Here is a 16,298-nt window from a genome sequence, read left to right as displayed (position 1 = left end):
TTAATCAGGTTATGGTAGTAGGTGCCAGGCGCCCTGGTTTGAGTGTGTCAAGAACTGCAACGCTGCTGGGTTTTCACTCTCAACCATTTCCCATGTGTATCAAGAATTGTCCACCACCCAAAAGACATCCAGCCAACTTGACACAACTGTGGGAAGCATTGGAGTCAACATGGGCCAGCATTCCTGTGGAACGCTTTCCACTCCTCATGCCCTGACGAATTAAGCCTGTTATGAGGGCAAAAGAGGGTGCAACTCAATATTAGGGCGGTGTTCCTAATGTTTTGTACACTCAGTGTAGACCAACTGTGAAACTGTGAAAGGACTTGATGCAAATTGTGTATGTATATAATTTCACAGGTATTGTGACAAAGATATGACATGGGAACAAAACAGGGGATGCTAAATGGATCTGTTTATCCGGATCCGGATGTATCAAAATAGGAATGCTTTTCTAGGATCAGTTCTCCCAATCAATCAATCAAGTTTATTTTATATAGCCCTTCGTACATCAGCTAATATCTCGAAGTGCTGTACAGAGACCCAGCCTAAAACCCCAAACAGCTAGAATGCAGGTGAAGAAGCACGGTGGCTAGGAAAAACTCCCTAGAAAGATCAGTTCTCCCCTGTCCATTTAACCTTATTCATTGAGATCTAAAGGGCAAGACTGATTAGCACTCATACTCTAAGACACTTGATATATACATGGACCCATACACAATTGCATGATCCAGAACACGAAATGCTCCCAGAGACCACATTTTTACAAATCTGTTAGTTCCATGTTTTTGCCCACACCCACCCATGAAGAAAACATTTTAGACACGTATGCTCTGATAAATCACACGACATATCTGAATTGCATGAATGCTCTCTCTTGTCTCCCTATCTGAATCCTGACCTCCACACGGCCATTTAGACAAACGGAGAAATTCTGCTGGGAAACTGCAATCGTAAACATCTGCTTCAGCGTAGGGATCGGGTCTCTCCAGCTGATCCCCCTACTTATGCCGCCCTTGTGTAGTATTGACACTGAAAGGGCACAGCCCCCAAAAAATACTGGATAGCAAACAGAGATAATGACAGTTTAAAAATGGGCGCAGTGAAAGCCGTTACACTGCACTTCAAACACCCCTGCCTGTTTTGACAGTGGTGTAAAGTAACTAAGAAACACTTTGCAGTACTACTTCAGTCATTTTGGGGGGTATCTGTACTTTACTATTTATATTTTTGACAACTTTTACTTTCACTCCACTACATTCCTAAAGCAAATATCTACTTTTCACTCCCTTACAGTTTCCCTGACACCCAAAAGTACTCATTACATTTTGAATGCAGGACAACAATATGGTCTAAATCATGCACCTATCAATATAACGTGTTGTCATCCCAACTGCCTCTGATCTAGTGGACTCACTAAACACAAATACTGCATTTGTAAATTATGTCTGAGTGTTGGAGTCTGCCCCTGCCTGTCTGTAAATAAATACAAATACAAGAGTGACAGAGTGAAAAGAAGGAATACAAGAAAATCATGCCACCTGGTTTGCTTAATATAAGGAATTTGATGTATAGCATTTTCTTTAACTTTTAACTTTTAGTTATTTTGTAATTTTTTCCACCTCCGTACTTAAGTACATTTTTTCTCCTCAAAGACAACTGAAAGTGAAACAATTGCTTTGAGCTGGGTGTTGCTAAAGCGCAATTGTGGTGATGCACAAAGATGTGTGTTGCATGTTGATATCTACCAAGATGGTGTAATTACATCATGACGGTGAGTCAGAGATTAGGAGATACTGCAGGAACTAAAAGTCTACTGAGGGCTAAAAGCCTAAGACCTCCTTTATGAAAAGAGTTTGTGAATCTCATTCTACAGTAGATATTGTTTCCATTTAGTTTTTGTTCAGTTGTCATGAACGCACGGTCATACATCTGGCACAGGTTACGTAACATAATGTCGACCCAATCTCAAGGATTTACAAATGTGTCTAGTGGCTGAACTCATGTGATTACGCCTCAACTCTAAATTGTGCATATCATAATGTCACGCCCTGGCCTTAGTATTCTTTGTTTTCTTTATTATTTTTAGTTAGGTCAGGGTGTGACATGGGTATTCATGTGGGTTTTGTAGTGTCCAGGGTGATTGTAAGGTTTAGGGGGTTTATTTAGAGTAGTTGGGTTTATGTTTAGTATAGTTGTCTAGCTGTGTCTATGTTGTGTGTAGTTGTCTAGGAAAGTCTATGGTTGCCTGAATGGGTTCCTAATTAGAGACAGCTGGTTTCTGTTGTCTCTGATTGGGAGCCATATTTAGGGTAGCCATAGGCTTTAGTTTGTTGTGGGGAATTGTCTATGTTGAACGTTTGTAGCGTGCGTGCGTGCGTGCGTGCGTGCGTGCGTGCGTGCGTGCGTGCGTGCGTGCGTGCGTGCGTGCGTGCGTGCGTGCGTGCGTGCGTGTGTGCAGGTGTGTGTAGGTGTGTGTGTGTGTGTGTGTGTGTGTGCACTACGTTTATAGCTTCACGGCCGTTTGTTGTTTTGATAGTTTGTAAGTGTTTTGTTTCGTTTTGCCTTCGTCTATAATAAAAGAAGATGGCTTATTTTCCACATGCTGCGTTTTGGTCCGTCTCACTCCCACACGATCGTGACACATAATTAAAAAATGCATATGTAATCCCAAAATACTGTAGATACACTGTGTACAAAACCTTTAGGAACACCTTCCTAATATTGAGTTGCACCCCCTTTTGCACTCAGAACAGCCTACATTTTGGGGGGCATGGACTACAAGGTGTCGAAAGCGTTCCACTGGGATGCTGGACCATGTCGACTTTAATGCTTCCCACAGTTTTGTCAACTTGGCTGGATGTCCATTGGGTGGTGGACCATTCTTGATATACATGGGAAACAGTTGAGTGTGAAAAACCCAGCAGCTTTGCAGTTCTTGTGCGCCTGGCACCAACTACCATACCCCGTTCAAAGGCACTTCAATATTTTGTCTTGCCCATTCACCCTCTGAACGGCACACACACACAATCCATGTCTCAATTGTCTCAAGGCTTAACATGTTTTGTTTAATCTGTCTCCTCCCCTTCATCTACACTGACTGAAGTGGATTTAAACAAGTGACATCAATACGAGATCATAGCTTTCCCCTGGATTCACCTGGTCAGTCTATGTCATGGAAAGAGCTGGTGTTCCTAATGTTTTGTACACTCACGGTATATCATTCTCAATCCATAGTGTCTGTAGCTTTTAGACGTCCACCTGGATTCGCTATGCACATTTAGGTCAACCACTTGGCAGACAAATTATTGGCAAACGTTGTTGGCCAAAGCAGGGTTGTTTTGAGGAGGGTTTACTTTGAACAGCATTTCTGCTGTCCTCACTCTCGTGTCAACAACAACGTCAACAACACACAAACTGTTGACCTAGTAGCTCCTTGTCTGTCGGGGCAGAGTGATTCATCATGGGAGTTAAGAGTTTAGTTTGAATGATTTTTCATATCTCTTTCCAACAACAACCCATGCAGTCCCTCTCTATCCAAAATATTAAGCATTTTTCACCACATTTACTTTACATAACAAATTGCCCACCGGGGCGTACAAACACATTGATACAATGGCCATCTACAGCTCCCTAGGCTGAATGCATCGTCATGGTGCCAGACTCAAAGAGCACTGTACTGCACACCAGACATTAGCTACTGTATTTTAAGATTTTTTTCTGGTTGAGATCTTGGTATTTACTGCCATTTGTCCCAAGATGAACACTGATGGCCAATGTTAACATGAGATAAGCAACTCAAACTCAGTAAACTAAGTCAAATCGACAGTGCAGTGGCAACAGGGAGAGCGCCTACACTTAGAAAAAAAAGGTGCTGTCTAAAACCTAAAAGGTTTCTTTGGCTGTCCCGATAGGAGAACCCTTTGAAGAACCCTTTTTGGTACCAGATAGAACCCTTTTGGTTCCAGGTAAAACCCTTTTGGTTCCAGGTAGAACGCTTTTGGATTCCACAGAGAGTTCTACATAGAACCCAAAAGGATTCTACTTGGAACCAAAAAGGGTTTTACCTGGAACCAAAAAGGGTTCTATCTGGTACCAAATAGGGTTCTCCAATGTGGACAGCGGAATAACCCTTTTTTTCTAAGAGTGTAGAGAGCCATGGGATGTGGCTCTGTAGTGTGGCTCTGAATTACACTTACTGTATGTAATAGCACACTGGCCTGAGGCAAGTAAAAGCGTATTGGGATAGGTAAGGGTGTGAGATTTTGGGGGTCATCCAACCTACCATCTGGAAAACCCTTGGGTATAGACTGGTGGTCTTGTCAGGGTTGTTTTTTTTTTGCCCAGTCAATATAGTTAGCACCTGACATACTGTGTGTTCATTATGTAAGTGTAAGGGTACAATAGTTTTTTTGGGGGGGTTAAACTATTGTGTCAGCATCCATGATATTGTTCCAAGTGTGTCACTGCAGTAGATGCTTTGAAACTTGCAACGCTCAAGTCCTCCATGGAAATCCACAGCAAAATATTGTCACTAATAAGACAGCAAGCAAATGCAAAATTGAATAGCCCTGGGTGAGATGTGCACTTTGATTTATCTGTTTAAACTCCAGGGAGTCCATGCTCTAATTGTTTTTTATGATCCCAGGCTCGTTTTGTTGAGAACACATACACACATCATTTATCTCTCTTACATTTTGAACAGGACTACGCCACAAACACAAAGACGTGAGTGCATTAATGCAACGGTAGGCTAAACTATTATCCATTATATTGGCCAGACACTCGAGTGACTGCTCTAACAATGAAAATACATTTCTTCAAAAAAAAGGGAACGCAGTCTGGAGGAGGCAAGATCGGTTGGGACCATTCTAGTCAATGGAATGTCATATACGATTGTGACCAACAGGCACAACGGTTTCCACTAGTTACCACAGCCACAAAGTCGAAATGGGCTATTATCGTAAAACTTCATAAAAACAGAAATTGTATTTTTTTTTATCATAATTTAAGATTTGAGTTAGACATACGATTAGCAGTGTGGTTAAGGTTAATGTTAGGTTTAAAAGCACATTTTAATAAGATAATTTTTAGGAATGGGCAGGGTTTATGACTCTGTGACTGTGGTAACTCATGACGACTAGCCACAACTCTGATAGTGTTTTTTCTCAAAGTTGCCGGGATGTCACGTGTCCTACTTATGTCAGTACACCCGTAACAATGTAATCATTACGAGACGTCTATTCGATCAAATAAGCCACACATAGTCAATAAGTAATTCATGTTTTAACCAAATTCTACACGCTCCTTGACCTCCATACAAAAACAACTCGCTTGGTGAGCGAAAAAATATGAAAAAACGCCCTGTTATCCCTCTCGCTTCACCTCTTCCTTTCTGCCTTCCCCCATACCCATACCCACAAGCACACATACAAACTATCTATCTCGCTCTCTCACACTCTCATTCAATAATGAGAGAGGTTTATTGGCATGTGAAATAGATAATAATCACTCTCTCGCGCGCTCTTATACATACATATACGTACGTACAAACACGTACAAACATACAAACACACACAGACCGATATTTCTGCGGTAGCCTAATTGAAAGAGACGCAGAACTTCAGAACCAAACTGTAAATTGTGTTACAGCCTCAATTTCAAATGTATTACATTTAGATTTTGTGTCACTGCTCTATCTACACACGCCACAACGTCAAAGTGGAATGTTGTTTGTAGAAAAGTTTCTACATTTATAAAAAATGTAAAGCTGAAATGTCTTGAGTCAATAGGTTTTCGACCCCTTTGTTATGGCAACCCTGAATAACTCCAGGAGTAAAAATGTGCTCAACAAATCACATATAAATTGCATTGACTCATTTTGTGTTCAATAATAGTGGTTAACATGATTTTTTAAATGACTACCCCATCTCTGTACCCCACACATACCATTAGCTGTAAGATCCCTCAATCAAGTAGTGAATTTAAAGCACAGATTTAACCACAAAGACCAGGGAGGTTTTTCAATGCCTCACAAAGAAGGGCACCAATTGGTAGATGTGTAAAAAATAAAATAAAAAGCACACACTGACTATATCTCTTTGAGCATGGTGAAGTTACTAATTATGCTTTGGATGGTGTATCAATACACCCAGTCACTACAAAGAGGCAGGTGTCCTTCCTAATTCAGTTGCCGGAGAGGAAGGAAACTGCTCAGGGATTTCAACATAAGTTTAATGGTTGTGATATGAGAAAACCGAGGATGGACCAACAACATTGTTGTTAATCCACAATACTAACCTAAATGAAAAGAAGGAAGCCTGTACATAATTCAAATATTCCAAAACATGCATCCTGTTTGCAACAAGGCACTTAAAGTAATACTGCAAAAAAATATATATATAACATTTACATTTTGTCCTGAATACAAAATCATTATGTTTGGGGCAAATCGAACACAACACATCACTGAGTACCACTATTTACAAGCATGGTGGTGGCTATATCCTGTTATGGGTATGCTTGTCATTGACAAGAACTAGGAAGTTTTTGGGATACAAGAAATGGAATACAGCTAAGCACAGGCAAAATCCTAGAGGAAAACCTGGTTCAGTCTTCTTTCCAACAGACACTGGGAGACGAATTTACCTATCAGCAGGTCAATAACCTAAAAAACAAGGCCAAATCTATACTGGAGTTGCTTACCAAGATGACATTGAATGTTCCTGAGTGGCTTAGCTAGAGTATTTGTATCAAATTGGCTGGAAAATCAATAAAAATGGCTTTCTAGTGATGATCAACAACCAACTTGACCAAGCTTGAATATTTAAAAAAAATTATAATGGGAAAATCCAGGTGTGTAAAGGTCTTAGAGATTTACCCAAATAGACTCACAGCTGTAAACGGTAAGGTATTTTTTAACACGTATTGTCTCAGGGATTAAATACTCAAGATATTAGTCTTTTATTTTTCATATCTTTTTAATAAATGTAAGACTTTTTCTTCCACTTTGACATTACAGAGCATTTTGTGTAGATCATTGACCAAAAATGAAAATTAAGTCAACTTTAATCCCATTTTGTAACGCAACAAAATGTGAGATTATTTTTTTTCAAGAGCTGTGAATACTTTCTGAAGGCACTGTAAGTAATACAACCAGCATAATCTTTGTGAGAAGTTGGCAGACATGAGCGCAATTTCGCACAATGATTGATTACAGTGTCATCTCTATCAGGTGTCCATTAATTGTGCCTGCTAGGAGTCCCAGAAACTCACGTTTATAGCCTAACTTAGTTGATCAAAGATAACAAAAACAGAAAGCTTGTCCCTACCTTGGAAACGTGTTTACTCAGTATGCTACTGCTTGGGGATGGGGTCCCGAGACAAACATGTAACCAATTCATTAACTTGCAAAGATAAGTAACACATCCGTGCATGCTAAATATCCGTCCATTCGAAATAACAGCTCACTTTACATCGCTGCTTACCTTATCATCAGAAGAGTAACGACGAACATTTTGGGCTACTCCCGCACTTTGATTCATGTTTCAGCACCTTGGACCGCTCCAACGGTGGTAGAAATAAATACAAATCACCGTGCGCCTTTATGAATCCGCGCTCTCTTTGTATTGAGCAAGCTATGTTGTGTTCGTGATATATAGAGGGCAATTGGCCGACAGGGGACTCGTTGGAACTAGTGATGGGTCGTTCGCGAATGAACGGCTCTTTTTGAATGGCTCTTTTTGGTGAACGTGTGGAACGGAATCGAATCTGTAAAAGAACCGTTCATTTGGCTACCTGGTTGGCATACTGTTACTTTTACTTTTATTTAACCTTTATTTAACTAGTTAAGTTAGTTAAGAACAAATCCTTATTTACAATAACGGCCTACCCCGGCCAACCCCTAACGATGCTGGGCCAATTGTGCAACCTATGGGACTCCCAATCACGGCCGGTTGTAATACAGCCTGGAATCGAACCAGGGTATGTAGTGACACCTCTAGCACTGAGATGCAATGCTTTAGACCCCTGCGCCACTCTACTACTGCTTTTTGAGCTCCAGACAACTAATATCTGCATATAAGTTAGATAAAGGGATCTGAAGGTTGTTATTCCTTACAACAGGAACAATAGATAGTGAGGAGAGATACTTTTTTCTGGTCCACACACATTTTTACAGTGCTTTTAAAAAACATACTTTTTCTGCTGGCCATCTAATAATTTGGTCAGGTAAACAATGTATTTGAACTCACATGTGACAGTCTGACATAATGGCAGTTAACTTTCTAGCTTTACATTAGAGATGTGATCGTTTTTAGCTGGACGTTGTATTTTAGCTGAATAGAGCCACATGAGCCGGGTCAATGCCCATCACCAGTTGGAACCAGTTTACTATTCCGTTTTTTCCCGCGCTGTGCTTTTTCTGCTATGACATGCATGGTTTCTCACAGCCAATGATGCCAGTGCGTCAATGGTTACTGCAATCCGGGATCCCCAGTGGTAGTCGCCGATTGCCTGAATACCCGGGGCGAGTGGTGGTTGGAGTCAACAAAGCGGCATGACAGAAATGCGATGCCAAGTTTTCGAACTACCAGTAGTTTCTTTGAGAAGATATATAAAGTGATCTGTGTATTTGAACAACAGCATAAATACACCTATTTCACTTTTGCATGTCAAAACCTAATGACTACCACTGTTTTGGAACAGATTCAATTATACTATTTAGGATGAACAGCCAGCTCACAAATGCAACGGGGAGAATGCAACAGTGATTATCTATCTGGGGACAGCTGACATCATGTCAGAAAGCATGATGCGCTAGCCAGTTACATGAAATAACTTCACATTTCCGAGTTAGTCAGATATTAGTTTAGAAAGACTGAAAATTGGCATGGGAGTTAAAACTACATAGCAAGCTGCTTAAAAAAGGTAGATACAGAAAGAAAAACTAACAGGTCTGTGAGAGCCGGAATTCTTACTGGTTGGTAGGTGATCAAATACTTATGTCATGCAATAAAATGCAAATTGATTATTTAAAAATCATACAATGTGATTTTCTGGATTTTTGTTTTAGATTCCGTCTCTCACAGTTGAAGTGTACCTATGATAAAAATTACAGACCTCTACATGCTTTGTGAGTAGGAAAACCTGCAAAATCGGCAGTGTGTCAAATACTTGTTCTCCCCACTGTAACTGGTTAAGTTGACTCAGAAAATCGACCAAACTATTTCAATGTTTCTCAAAATTACAGTAGATGGCAAATTCATTTGATCATGCTTTGTGATTACACCCGGTTTTATGCTGTTTTAGTACACACAACATGTCACCCTGTCACCTACAGTAGAACCTGATGAACAACATGGGGGGAAAGGAATATTTGCCATGCTTTTTTTGTCCTACTAGATCCACGATGAGTAGGTTCTAGCTAGTGTGTCCTTCTGTCCTTCAACTCTTGTTGGATGTAGTTGTCCAGTTTATCAGGTCCCAGGATCCCATGACGGTTATGATTATTTATTTCCGAGTTAACTACAATTAGCTTTTTACTTTAGCGCCATCTGTACCTGATTGAGCAGATCTAGTCTCACGTGCGGAAGTAATCCGTCTGGTGTGAGAGACTCATTGAGATGGAGTCTAGAGGAGACCCAGAAGTTCTGACTGAACGGATGCACATTTGAGCACCCTAGGGCGGTCCATTTACTTTGTGCTGTTATAATTTATGCAATGAAATCCTGCGATTTCATTGAGACAGTTCCCCCTCATAGATGGGTTAGCTGACAACGTCACGAGAACAATGTGCACGCTTCAATGGGCAGAAGTCGGAAAGTTGTTGTGATTCTGGATGCCCAGATAAATACCAACAATGACAAGAAACTGCCATGTAGGGAATTGTAAATTACTAGTTTCAGCTAGTTTCATCTTGTTCTTGATACCATGTTTTGTTTGAAGTGTTTTGACTGATTTCATGTTAATATGGCAAAACATTGCTAATGCTAATATGGCAAAACATTTGCTAGCTAGTGTCGTGTCTTTGACTATGCCAGATTGATTGCTATGACATGCTATTCTATAAAATTATTTCTCCGTAATTAATATTACCTGATTGAACTAATCATGTAAATATTAATTAACGAGAGGGACACCACAAAAGAATATTTATAGAGCTGTTATCTTTCGTATAAACTCTTAAAGATTTTGTAATATTTTACTAAATAGCCGTCACATTAATCGTCATTATATTCAGTCTCATCTGAAAGTTGTAAGTCCTTGATTATCTGCAAGAATCCTAGCTAACAAGTTGAATCAGCAATACAAAATTGGGTTTAATTATTTATTTACTAAATACCTAACTAATCACACAGAAACACATATACACAATTAAATCATAACTTGATCACAAATTACGTCATACAGAAAAACGTCCCTAGCGGGCAGAATCGATATGACAGCTTGTTACACAAAGGAAAGGGGGGGAGTCCTAGTGAAAGCGCGGGAGACTTGAGCATAGGCGAGCTGTGCTATCGTAAATCTTATCTTATGCATTCTAAATTACCGCCATTTGAAGAGGAAAATGCAATGAATATTTACTCTGAGCTGCGCTTCAGTAGGTTGGTGGTAGATGGCCTGTGTCGCCAACCCGAGTCCTCTGTCCTTTGAAGAAGTCTCTGGTAGTCACGGGAACACGTTGTGTGTATTAGAGGGGATGCTTGGACTGTCCTTCCGAACCTGCGTTTAGCTGTTGCTAACTCCAAGGCTAGGAGATATCACTTCTGTAGTGAATACGAGTTCAAAGTTCATACCATTCACAATCAAAGTCCATGCTGATGTTGGCCTAGTTCTGTAGTTATTATCTGAACCATTCTGACCCTGGATCGTCATCCTAGAGTACCCGGAACAGGAAGTTATTTTCTGGGAAAATGGCTTTTATAGTGGAGGGAGAGGGGTGTGTCTGAAAAGTCTATTACCCAGGTCTCTTCACAGGGGCGGACCACTGTGAGCAGAGAAACTTATGAAAGCACAGATCTCTCATTTGGAAGCTAAAATTACATTTCATCTCTTCACAAATAATGTCATATTCAAACATTTGAATTAAACAACAATTCCATGTGAATCCGATATCTCTGACATTTAGACTTTGCACAGTAGAGTTTATGTCATTCTATCATTGATGAGAATGTGTCAGAGGGCAACCGAACTGACATAATATACCTTAAGTACCACCGCATATGTTCAGTTGGTCGAATTACCAGAATATAGTTCATTTCCCCCAACTTCTGATGTTACCCAGAATCTCTATGTTAACCCATGGGTTTCCTTATGTCACATCAGTTATAGTGGGGGAGAGAGAAAAAGGGGGAAAGAGGTATTTATGACTGTCGTAAACCTACCCCCAACCCAACGTCATGACACTAGCTAACCAACAACTGTAACGATGTATTTGAGAGACAATATTGTGCAAATATATTTATCCATGAATTATATAAATATATACTTTAAAATATAAATATTTGAACTTAGTTTTTTATCAATCACAAGTTTTGTAATTTTTTTCACAAGTGGGGTGCCGCCCTTAATCCCCAAATGGGCAGGCCACCGCTGCCTTACCCTAAACTCTAACCTTAACCCTTACCCTATGTCACGCCCTGGCCTTAGTATTCTTTGTTTTCTTTATTATTTTAGTTAGGTCAGGGTGTGACATGGGGAATGTTTATGTTTTGTTGGTGTTGGGTGTTTATATGGTAAAGGGGTTATGGGGTGTAGTATATGGTTTTGTGTTGAGTGTAGATGTCTAGCGTTGTCTATGTTGGTTAGTTATCTAGGAGAGTCTATGGTTACCTGAATGAGTTCCCAATTAGAGACAGCTGATTTCGGTTGTCTCTGATTGGGAGCCTTATTTAGGGTAGCCATAGGCTCTCATTGGTTGTGGGTAATTGTCTATGTAGAACGTTTGTAGCCTGTATGTATGTGCACAACGTTTGTAGCTTCACGGTCGTTTTGTTGTTTTGTTAGTTTGTATAGAGTTTTGTGTCGTGTTCATCTTCGTGGTGTTAATAAAAGAAGATGGCTTATTTTCCAACTGCTGCGTTTTGGTCCGTAAATCCCCCACACGATCGTGACAGAATTACCCACCATAGGACCAAGCGGCATGGAAAGCGGCAACAGGACCTACCTACACAGGATTCATGGACATGGGAGGAGATACTGGATGGTAAGGGGCCGTGGGTTCAACCGGGAGAATATCGCCTTCCTCGTGAAGAGCTGGAGGCAGCTAAAGCCGAGAGGAGGCGATATGAGGAGGCAGCACGGAGACAAGGCTGGAAACCCGTGAGTACAACCCAAAAATTTCTTGGGGGGGGCTTTAAAGGGAGTGTGGCGAAGTCAGGTAGGAAACCTGCGCCTACTCCCTGTACTTACCGTGGAGAGCGAGAGTACGGGCAGACACCGTGTTACGCAGTAGAGCGCACGGTGTCTCCTGTACGCGTGCATAGCCCGGTTCGGTACATTTCAGCTCCACGTATCGGCCGGGCTAGACTGAGCGTTGAGCCGTATGTCATGAAGCCGGCCCAACGCATCTGGTCACCAGTGCGTCTCCTCGGGCCGGCGTACATGGCACCAGCCTTACGCATGGTGTCCCCGGTTCGCCTACATAGGCCGGTGCGGGTTATTCCACCTCCCCGCACTGGTCAGGCGACGGGGAGCATAGAACCAGGTAAGGTTGGGCAGGCTCGGCGTTCAAGGGAGCCAGTAAGCCTGCACGGTCCGGTATTTCCGGCGCCACCTCCCCGCCCCAACCCAGTACCACCAGTGCCTCCTCCACGCACTAGCTATATGGTGCGTGTCTCCAGCCCTTTACCACCAGTGTCTAAACCACGCACCAAGCCTCCTGTGTGTCCCCAGAGTCCTGTGCGTCCTGTTGCTGCTCCCCGCACTAGCCCTGAGATGCGTGTCCCCAGCCCGGTGCCACCAGTCCCGGCACCACGCACCAGGCCTACAGTGCGCCTCAGCCGGCAGGAGTCTGCCGTCGGCACAGCAATGACTGAACTGCCCGTCTGCCAAGCGCCATCTGAGCCATCCGTCTCCCCAGCGCCATCTGAGCCATCCGTCTCCCCAGCGCCATCTGAGCCATCCGTCTGCAATGAGCCTGCAAAGCCGCCCGTCTGCCATGAGCCTGCAAAGCCGCCCGTCTGCCATGAGCCCACTGAGCCGTCCGCCAGACAGGAGCCGCTAGAGCCGTCCGCCAGACAGGAGCCGCTAGAGCCGCCCGTCAGACAGGATCTGCCAGAGCCGCCAACCAGACAGGATCTGCCGGAGCCGCCAACCAGACAGGATCTGCCAGAGCCGCCAACCAGACAGGAGCAGCCAGATCAGTCAGCCAGCCATAAGCAGCCAGATCCGTCAGCCAGCCATGAGCAGCCAGATCCGTCAGCTAGCTATGAGCAGCCAGATCCGTCAGCTAGCCATGAGCAGCCAGATCCGTCAGCTAGCCATGAGCAGCCAGATCCGTCAGCTAGCCATGAGCAGCCAGATCCGTCAGCTAGCCATGAGCAGCCAGATCCGTCAGCTAGCCATGAGCAGCCAGATCCGTCAGCTAGCCATGAGCAGCCAGATCCGTCAGCTAGCCATGAGCAGCCAGATCCGTCAGCTAGCCATGAGCAGCCAGATCCGTCAGCTAGCCATGAGCAGCCAGATCCGTCAGCCAGCCATGAGCAGCCAGATCCGTCAGCCAGCCATGAGCAGCCAGATCCGTCAGCCAGCCATGAGCAGCCAGATCCGTCAGCCAGCCATGAGCAGCCAGATCAGTTAGCCAGCCATGAGCAGCCAGATCCGTTAGCCAGCCATGAGCAGCCAGATCTGTCAGCCAGCCATGGGCCGTCCCTCAGTCCGGAGCTGCAGTCCCTCAGTCCGGAGCTGCAGTCCCTCAGTCCGGAGCTGCTATTCATCAGTCCGGAGCTGCCCCTTACCCTGGAGCTGCCCCTTACCCTGGTGCTGCCCCTTACCCTGGTGCTGCCCCTTACCCTGGTGCTGCCCCTTACCCTGGTGCTGCCCCTTACCCTGGTGCTGCCCCTTACCCTGGTACTGCCCCTTACCCTGGTACTGCCCCTGATCCTGGTACTGCCCCTTACCCTGGTACTGGACCTTAGTCCGGAGCTGTCCCTTAGTCCGGAACTGCCCCTTAATACAATGGGGTTAATGTGGAGGGGGGTCGTTTGGAGGAAGCCTAGGAGGTGGTTAGGTACTGTGGTGACGTGGGGACCGCGACCAGAGCCGGAGCCGCCACCGTGGAGGGAAGCCCACCCAGACCCTCCCCTAGACTGTGTATGGTGCGCCCGGAGTTCGCGCCTCAAGGGGGGGGTTATGTCACGCCCTGGCCTTAGTATTCTTTGTTTTCTTTATTATTTTAGTTAGGTCAGGGTGTGACATGGGGAATGTTTATGTTTTGTTGGTGTTGGGTGTTTATATGGTAAAGGGGTTATGGGGTGTAGTATATGGTTTTGTGTTGAGTGTAGATGTCTAGCGTTGTCTATGTTGGTTAGTTATCTAGGAGAGTCTATGGTTACCTGTATGAGTTCCCAATTAGAGACAGCTGATTTCGGTTGTCTCTGATTGGGAGCCTTATTTAGGGTAGCCATAGGCTCTCATTGGTTGTGGGTAATTGTCTATGTAGAACGTTTGTAGCCTGTATGTATGTGCACAACGTTTGTAGCTTCACGGTCGTTTTGTTGTTTTGTTAGTTTGTATAGAGTTTTGTGTCGTGTTCATCTTCGTGGTGTTAATAAAAGAAGATGGCTTATTTTCCAACTGCTGCGTTTTGGTCCGTAAATCCCCCACACGATCGTGACACCCTAACCTTAAGCATAACCCTTACCTAACCCCAAGGGTGCAACTTTGGTTTTAAAAGTGGGTGGGACGGTCGGATAAACATACCAAACAGCCTACCCGACCTCTTGGAGGCGTCCGCGAGGTCCTAAAGCACACCGTTGCCTTGTTTTGTAACTGAGTGGGACAAAATTGCAATTTCAGAATGTGGTCTTGATGGTAAAGACAGACAGGACCATATTTTAAAATACACCCCTCTGGAATTTCACACCCAACCACAATGATGTTGTAGGCTACTCTCGCCTCTTTTTGAGGGCCTCTCCCTTGGACCCTCCACTCACACCTCCACCGCCATAGAGCTATGGGCTACATTTAAGTTCTCAACCATTCTCACGAAGTGTGCACTAGTACACTTCCTGTCATGGATTTAAAAGGAATAGACTGGTGTGAGGAATATGTTGGTGGAAACTCCCTCCAGCCATACTTAACACCAATCCAACTGAGTGAACAAGCACATCTTTCTGTAGGACGGTAGACAATCGGAACCCAGCCATTGAGAACCTGATGGACCCCAAGGGACTTTGTAGAATCCACCTCTGAGCTTATTCTAAGCTGGTCCCCTGCTCCAGGGCCCAGAGAGATTACATGACCCAGATTCTCATCCAGGGAGTGGGTATCTTCTTTGACCTGTTGGGAGCCTGACTGTCTCACTGTGTCATGCCCTGATCTGTTTCACCTGTCTTTGTGATTGTTTCCACCCACCTCCAGGTCTCATCTGTTTTCCCCATTAGTCCCCGGTGTATATATCCCTGTGTTTCCTGTCTCTCTGTGCCAGTTCGTCTGGTTTTTGCCAAGTCAACCAATGTTTCTCCTAGCTCCTATTTTTCCCAGTCCCTGTTGTTTCCTAGCCCTCCTGGTTTTGACCCTTGCCTGTCCTGACGCAGAATCCACCTGCCTGACCACTCTGCCTGTTCTGACCTCGTGACTGCCTATCCCCTGGTACTGTTTGGACTCGGACCTGTTCACTGAACCCCTGCCTGTCCTGACCTCGTGACTGCCTATCCCCTGGTACTGTTTGGACTCGGACCTGTTCACTGAACCCCTGCCTGTCTTGACCTCGTGACTGCCTATCCCCTTGTACTGTTTGGACTCGGACCTGTTCACTGAACCCCTGCCTGTTCTGACCTCGTGACTGCCTATCCCCTGGTACTGTTTGGACTCGGACCTGTTCACTGAACCCCTGCCTGTTCTGACCTCGTGACTGCCTATCCCCTGGTACTGTTTGGACTCGGACCTGTTCACTGAACCCCTGCCTGTCCTGACCTCGAGCCTGCCTATCACCTGGTACTGTTTGGACTCTGACCTGGTTTATGAACTCTCGCCTGTCCCCAACCTGCCTTTTGTCTGCTCCTTTTTGTATAATAAATATCGGAGCTCGGCCATCTGCCTCCTGTGTCTTAATTTGGGTCTCGCCCTGTGCCCTTATA

General features: G+C 44.1%; 1 protein-coding gene across 1 annotated transcript in view; it reads right to left on the bottom strand.

Annotated features, from left to right (window-relative positions):
* Positions 1-7,689, bottom strand: part of LOC129821388 (inactive dipeptidyl peptidase 10-like) — a 245,580-nt gene extending 237,891 nt beyond the window's left edge. Inside the window, exon 1 of the mRNA XM_055879018.1 lies at positions 7,485-7,689. Coding sequence (XP_055734993.1) covers positions 7,485-7,541 — 57 coding nt within the window. The 5' untranslated portion in view covers positions 7,542-7,689. The remainder of the gene's footprint in view (positions 1-7,484) is intronic.
* Positions 7,690-16,298: the final 8,609 nt, after the last annotated feature.

Source organism: Salvelinus fontinalis, chromosome 23 (assembly GCF_029448725.1).
Source record: "Salvelinus fontinalis isolate EN_2023a chromosome 23, ASM2944872v1, whole genome shotgun sequence".
NCBI classification, from domain to species: domain Eukaryota; kingdom Metazoa; phylum Chordata; class Actinopteri; order Salmoniformes; family Salmonidae; genus Salvelinus; species Salvelinus fontinalis.
This window is presented reverse-complemented; position numbering and strand designations above follow the sequence as displayed.